This window comes from Coregonus lavaretus, assembly GCF_964263955.1.
Source record: "Coregonus lavaretus genome assembly, contig: HAP1_SCAFFOLD_847, whole genome shotgun sequence".
NCBI classification, from domain to species: domain Eukaryota; kingdom Metazoa; phylum Chordata; class Actinopteri; order Salmoniformes; family Salmonidae; genus Coregonus; species Coregonus lavaretus.
This window is the reverse complement of record NW_028160476.1, coordinates 72,501-80,109: the sequence shown is the minus strand read 5'-3', so window position 1 is coordinate 80,109 and position 7,609 is coordinate 72,501. Positions and strand designations below refer to the sequence as shown.

At 42.2% G+C, this 7,609-nt stretch overlaps 2 protein-coding genes across 2 annotated transcripts in view; both read left to right on the top strand.

The window, feature by feature from the left end:
- Positions 1-1,381: 1,381 nt before the first annotated feature.
- The window catches only part of LOC311121763 (transmembrane protein 19-like), a 20,016-nt gene continuing 13,788 nt past the window's right edge, over positions 1,382-7,609 (top strand). Inside the window, exons 1-3 of the mRNA XM_084196217.1 lie at positions 1,382-1,557; positions 1,961-2,111; positions 3,317-3,430. Of these exons, the coding sequence (XP_084052343.1) occupies positions 1,982-2,111; positions 3,317-3,430 (244 nt within the window). The 5' untranslated portion in view covers positions 1,382-1,557; positions 1,961-1,981. The remainder of the gene's footprint in view (positions 1,558-1,960; positions 2,112-3,316; positions 3,431-7,609) is intronic.
- Positions 6,221-7,609, top strand: part of LOC311121764 (hydroxycarboxylic acid receptor 2-like) — a 1,877-nt gene continuing 488 nt past the window's right edge. The window contains exon 1 of the mRNA XM_084196218.1: positions 6,221-7,609. This exon is cut by the window's right edge and continues 488 nt beyond it. Coding sequence (XP_084052344.1) covers positions 6,370-7,326 — 957 coding nt within the window. The 5' untranslated portion in view covers positions 6,221-6,369 and the 3' untranslated portion in view covers positions 7,327-7,609.

The window sequence follows — 7,609 nt, the reverse complement described above, 5'->3', positions numbered from 1 at the left end:
AGTGTCAGAGACTGAGTACAACCAAAATATTTTCTTTGGTTCGCTCAGTTGTGGTTTGACCAGTAAAAATAAAAACATAGCTACAAAGAGAGGACCATTAGGACAATTGAAGTTGCCGCAAGCTCCCGCTGAAAAGTGCCCATTGCCGAAAACCTGACGGTGGATAGCACTTTAATGTGCACTGGAATGGCATCTGTTTGCCTTTCTAAAGTAGGTCTTAACTCCTCGAAAGGAAAATATCCTATAGGATTGGTTTTGGAAACGATATCTGATGAGCCAAGCTGTACCTTCTGGAAAAAAGTATCACCGGTCTCTAAAAACGCACTCGGCGAAAGGCAGCGCGTGCCAGATCTTCTAACAGCTATGATCAGCCATCTCTCATTTGATTTCCATTATCTCAGTCTTTTATAGTATTTCTACAATGGTTTAACTTTAACACCTGCCCCTAATTTAACTAATTTAACTGATTTAATTAAATGTAACTAATTTAACTAATTTAACTGTACTTTATATGGATTATTATCATAACTAATGCACTGATGTGGTCAAATTATATATAGCCTGTCAAAATGTGTTGCATGAATTCACAATGGAAATACAATTCAATCGGGAAATGATTTAATTATTACTCTAACAATTTCACACATTTTCAACATATATTTTCCCCATGCTTGACAAGCAGTTCCCTTATTCCACCACTTGGCAATGTACCCACGCATGGTTAATGCACAGATTTGTGCCTAAACATTTACATTTTAGTCATTTAGCAGACGCTCTTATCCAGAGCGACTTACAGTAGTGAGTGCATACATTTTCATACTGGCCCCCCGCATGGTTGATAAATGAGGCCCCTGGAATTCATGATGCTTAAATGTAAGTTAGTAATATTATTCACCAAATTATTCACCAAACATAAATCCATAAGTAAGTTTGAGTATTAAATGCATAATCAAATATATTATACAGTATTTTTTGCTCGGTCCATATGGATATCCTAATAGTGATGAAAATCACATAAATAGTGAATAATATATTTGATTATGGATTTAATACTCAAACTTATTTATGGTCTTATGTTTGGTGAATAATTTATTTTTTGAGAAATATGACCACTGAAGCTTTAATTGCTATCTGACAGATCAGCGGAAGTACGCATGTATTTCTTTAAATCCACATCCTGCTCTCAGTTGACAATGAAAGTGAACTGCTGGGGAAATCATCAGGGAATGTAGTATTTAATTATGTATTTCGTTTTCTTAGGGAGACGAGAATATTGGGTATGAGGTAGACCTTCCCGTTCTCTGGTTCACACTCCAGTCCAGGTGGTGGCGGTAATGCACCTTAAAGTTGGTTGCCAACCGCCATAAAAAAATCCACAGAAGAAGAACAACGAATCCGTTGGTTTGAAATCTTACTACGCTCCAGTATTTTGACAGCTGTGAATCGTCGCATCTCGCTAAGTTATCTTATAGCGACAAGTTACATCAGCTAGTTGTATTGGCACTTCCCCACAATGGAAGAAGCAGGATACACAAGCCATGGCTTCGGCTACTTCAGGTGCAACCTTTACAATCTTTTCTTTAGCCCACCTTCCAATGTATTAGCTTGCTAGCTAGCTGCTAGTTCCACATCAGTAGACATCTAGCTAACTAGTTGGGTAGCGACGTATGGCGCTGTCCGGTCAGTCTTACGTTTTTATGTGTGGTGATTTTACACGACATTTACATAGCTAGCTACTACTAATAGCCTGGTCCTAGCCTGGGCAGCTGTTAGTGGGTTTACGATGGAGATCCATAAAGCCCACCAGCGGCTTCCCATGCTAGCCTACTCCCAGTTCTACCTGGTGTGTCAACGGCGAGACATCACAAACAGACCTTGGACCAGGTTACTAACTGTCCTGTGTAAGCCATGCGTCATATAACTAAACAAGTGCCCAAGGTAATGTCGATGACTTCCACAGGTTCTATTCCCTTCTTCCACAATGATTTTTGAGGATGAGATACAAATGAACGAATACGTCAAGATGATGACTGATATGATCGTGTTGTGTGCCACCTTGGCCATCTCTCTCTCCTTCTGGATCATTTCCATCACAGCCAGCACATACTATGGTAAGACACGCGTGCGTGCACATGCACACACGCACACACCTTGTCCGTTATGTCCAGTGCTTTCCCTACCATTGTTGGTTATAGAACGTTTGTTAACCCTTTAGCATTGTTTTTTTTATTTCTGCATAAATGTGATCTAAAATGTCATCAGATCTTCATCTAAATCCTACTCCTAAACAATACACAAAAACAATTGTACTTTTGAATTTCTTTATTGAGAAAATTGATCCAACATTACATTTCTTTGTGGGAAAAAGTATGTGAACCTCTAGATTAATGAGCTCAAAGTGGATTAAAGTAGTCAAAAGTTTAGTATTCGGTCCCATATTCCTTGCATCAACCTTGTAACTCTACAAATTCCTTGGATGCATTTGCAGTTTTGGGTTATGTTTTGCCCAACCGGAACTGAATGGTGAATAATGTCTTGTGCCATTTTGGAGTCACTTTTATTCTAAGTAAGAGTAGAATATGTTTCTGAACACTTCTAAAGTAATCCTGATAGTGCCACGATTAAGAAAAAACAGGAATGAATCATGAATAAGGATGAGTGAGAAGCTTACAGAGGCTGCAACAAAACATGCTTACATGCTCTCACCATTACCAATAACAGGGGAGAACATGTTTTGTTGCAGAAATAGAGAAAACGCTAAAGGGTGTAAACTTTCTCTCAACACTATATAAGCAAGGTGGGCCCCCCTGCCTAGCCCTGTTGCCCCCCCCCGCCTAGCTCTGTTGCCGCCCCCCTGCCTAGCTCTGTTGCCCCCCCCCTGCCTAGCTCTGTTGCCCCCCCCTGCCTAGCTCTCTTGCCCCCCCCCCCCCCCCCCCCCCCCCCCCCGCCTAGCTCTCTTGCCACCCCCCTGCCTAGCTCTGTTGCCGCCCCCCTGCCTAGCTCTGTTGCCCCCCCCCCCCCCTGCCTAGCTCTGTTGCCCCCCCCCCCCCCCCTGCCTAGCTCTGTTGCCCCCCCTGCCTAGCTCTGTTGCCCCCCCCCTGCCTAGATCTGTTGCCCCCTGCCTAAAAGAGAATGGACACAAGGAGAGATGGTTTCAGTAGAAGATGTTTGTTAAAGAGGATGAAACACTGCTTGATGAAACACTGATTATTAGCTACACCTATAACCTAATTAAATCCCATGAAAACAAGTAGCTATGACTGGTGATGTTTGTGTGTGTGTGTATAGCTGAGTCCTGGACCATCTGTCATTACAGGCACTCTCCAGCCGGTGTCCCCGTGGCGATGGTTGTTCTCCATTCTGGTTCCTCTGATGCTCACCACACGGGCCCTGAAGAGGAGGAGTCTGGACCACAGCGGAGCCCTGGGAGGTAAACAAACAACAGAACATAGATAAATACATATTTCCTGCTCATCTGAGTTATTCTACGACTTCCAGCTAAGAACTGTCAGTATCTTCACATTGTAGCTGTCTGTGTGTTTAATCAATCAAACTACATTTTCCTTCCCACGAATGTGTTTTGGAACCGGAAGCACACCGCTGCACTGCCTTAGGCTTACTCTGAAGTTTACGCACACTTAGGTTGGAGTCATTAAAACTCGTTTTTTCAACCACTCCACACATTTCTTGTTAACAAACTATAGTTTTGGCAAGTCGGTTAGGACATCTACTTTGTGCATGACACAAGTAATTTTTCCAACAATTGTTTACAGACAGATTATTTCACTTATAATTCACTTTATCACAATTCCAGTGGGTCAGAAGTTTACATACACTAAGTTGACTGTGCCTTTAAACAGCTTGGAAAATTCCAGAAAAGGATGTCATGGCTTTAGAAGCTTCTGATAGGCTAATTGACATCATTTGAGTCAATTGGAGGTGTAATAATAATAATAATAATAATTAGTCATTTAGCAGACGCTCTTATCCAGAGCGACTTACAGGAGCAATTAGGGTTAAGTGCCTTGCTCAAGGGCACATCGACAGATTTTTCACCTAGTCGGCTCGGGGATTAGAACCAGCGACCTTTCGGTTACTGGCACAACGTTCTTAACCACTAAGCTACCTGCCGTGTACCTGTGGATGTATTTCTAGGCCTACCTTCAAACTCAGTGCCTTTTTGCTTGACATCATGGGAAAATCAAAAGAAATCAGCCAATACCTCAGAAAAAAAATTGTCTACTTTGTGCATGACACAAGTAATTTTTCCAACAATTGTTTACAGACAGATTATTTCACTTATAATTCACTTTATCACAATTCCAGTGGGTCAGAAGTTTACATACACTAAGTTGACTGTGCCTTTAAACAGCTTGGAAAATTCCAGAAAAGGATGTCATGGCTTTAGAGGCTTCTGATAGGCTAATTGACATCATTTGAGTCAATTGGAGGTGTAATAATAATAATAATAATAATTAGTCATTTAGCAGACGCTCTTATCCAGAGCGACTTACAGGAGCAATTAGGGTTAAGTGCCTTGCTCAAGGGCACATCGACAGATTTTTCACCTAGTCGGCTCGGGGATTAGAACCAGCGACCTTTCGGTTACTGGCACAACGTTCTTAACCACTAAGCTACCTGCCGTGTACCTGTGGATGTATTTCTAGGCCTAGCTTCAAACTCAGTGCCTTTTTGCTTGACATCATGGGAAAATCAAAAGAAATCAGCCAATACCTCAGAAAAAAAATTGTTGACCTCCACAAGTCTGGTTTATCTTTGGGAGCAATTTCCAAACGCCTGAAGGTACCACGTTCATCTGTACAAACAATAGTACGCAAGTATAAACGCCATGGGACCCCGCAACCGTCATACCGCTCAGGAAGGAGACGCGTTCTGTCTCCTAGAGATGAACGTACTTTGGTGCGAAAAGTGCAAATCAATCCCAGAACAACAGCAAAGGACCTTGTGAAGATGCTGGAGGAAACAGGTACAAAAGTATCTATATCCACAGTAAAACGAGTCCTATATCCACATAACCTGAAAGGCCGCTCAGCAAGGAAGAAGCCACTGCTCCAAAACCGCCATAAAAAAGCCAGACTACGGTTTGCAACTGCACATGGGGACAAAGATCGTACTTTTTGGAGAAATGTCCTCTGGTCTGATGAAACAAAAATAGAACTGTTTGGCCATAATGTCCATCATTATGTTTGGAGGAAAAAGGGGGAGCTTGCAAGCCGAAGAACACCATCCCAACTGTGAAGCACGGGGGTGGCAGCATCATGCTGTGGGGGTGCTTTGCAGCAGGAGGGACTGGTGCACTTCACAAAATAGATGGCATCACGAGGAAGGAAAATTATGTGGATATATTGAAGTAACATCTCAAGACATCAGTCAGGAAGTTAAAGCTTGGTCGCAAATGGGTCTTCCAAATGGACAATGACCCCAAGCATACTTCCAAAGATGTGGCAAAATGGCTTAAGGACAACAAAGTCAAGGTATTGGAGTGGCCATCACAAAGCCCTGACCTCAATCCTATAGAAAATATGTGGGCAGAACTGAAAAAGCGTGTGCGAGCAAGGAGGCCTACAAACCTGACTCAGTTACACCAGCTCTGTCAGGAGGAATGGGCCAAAATTCATCCAATTTATTGTGGGAAGCTTGTAGAAGGCTACCCAAAACGTTTGACTCAAGTTAAACAATTTAAAGGCAATGCTACCAAATACTAATTGAGTGTATGTAAACTTCTGACCCACTGGGAATGTGATGAAAGAAATAAAGCTGAAATAAATAATTTTCTCTACTATTATTCTGACATTTCACATTCTTAAAATAAAATGGTGATCCTAACTGACCTAAAACAGGGAAGTTTTACTAGGATTAAATGTCAGGAATTGTGAAAAACTGAGTTTAAATGTATTTGGTTAAGGTGAATGTAAACTTCCGACTTCAACTGTAGGAATTCAGCAGGGAGTAACAAGGAAATATGTAGCACAGGAAAAGGGTCACTCATACACAGATGAGATGACAAATATGGGAAAGAAATGTTTTGTGTGTGAGTTGATGCAATGTCAATCCCTCGTGGGACCAGCTGCTTATCTATTCATCCTGTGGTGACTCGCCTACTCAGGAATGGAAGGTGCTCAACCAACAAGTCTGAACAATTTACAACTGCTGCTTGGGGGGGAAATAGTTCCAGACTAAAGTACAGTCCTTCAGTTTCACCAAGTCTGCACACGGAATAGAAGCTTGCTTCCCTTCCCTTGAACACACTCATTTGGAGTTGAGGACTGCTTTTCCTTCTTGTTAAGGATTCGGACCGGATCAGACGTTTTCTGACTGTAAAGGGTACAGCTTCTGACAGTTCATATTATGGAAGAGGATCTTCTGAACGATAACTGCACAGCAGAAAGTCTGCCCCTGTACAGATTTTACGCCTCTGTGATGATTTTGGAATTCACCCTGGCTCTTCCGCTCAACCTCTCAGTACTTTATCTCTTTATCTTCAAGCTGAAGTTCTGGAAATCGAACTCCAACAACCTTTTCCTGTTCAATCTCGTCTTGGCCGACCTTCTTCTGCTAGGCTGTTTGCCAGTGAACGCGTACAATTTTCTTCACGGAGAGCGGCAGAGTACGGATGGGAAGATCTGCAAAGCCATGCTCTTCATGCTGTTTCTGAACCGAGGTGCCAGTATCGCCTTCCTGGCTGTGATTTCACTCGATCGCTACTTTAACGTGGTTCATCCTGGGAAAAAGAACGTAGTCCTCAAAAAGTCCCTTCATATCTCTGTCATCATCTGGGTACTACTTCTGCCCCTGACTATCCCCACCATGCTGAAGACCGGCTGCTGTAGCAGTCAAGGGGACGTCACTGACACTCTGAGAGAGGTTGTCTTTTTCACCCAGATTCTCATCCCTTTCTTTGTGTTGGTCTACTGCACGGTCCGCATTGTCAACAGACTGAAAAAGAAGACCGTAGGGGATAGGACTAAACTGCGCCGAGCAGTGTTTCTGGTCACCTCTGTCATGCTGGTCTTCTCTTTTTGTTTCCTGCCTTGCACCATGGCTAGAATTGTTCTGTTGATTGTCAGAGCCATGGATTTAGAGAATGCTGAGAATATAGCTGTTCAGGTCTATGATGGTTTCATCGTTTTTTCCTACATGGATTGTCTAGTGGACCCAATTGTGTACTGCTTAAGCAGCACTAAGTTCAAAAACCTGTATCTGACAATTTATTGCCCATGTCTGAGAAAAGACACAGAAACAGCTGAAAGCACAAACCCGACACGAAACAACTTAAGTCTAAAGCGCAACAAGAATTCACAATAGCTAGTAGGTCAAAATACTGGGCGTGGTAGTGGGCGTGGCCACAATTTTTAAAGATAGTTTCTTGCAATTATACACTTTGTCATGGGGCTGAGAGATTATTATTGTTTTAAGCTAATTTCCTGCAATTCTACACATTTTGCCATGGGCTTGTGCCGTGTAACTCAAATGTTCTTAAAAACGTTATTTTTATTTTGGTGATAGTTCTCAAAGATGATCTTGTAAAAAAAATATGTAGATCCATTATCTTTTCTACATACTTTATATCTGGTTTTAGTCGTTTAAG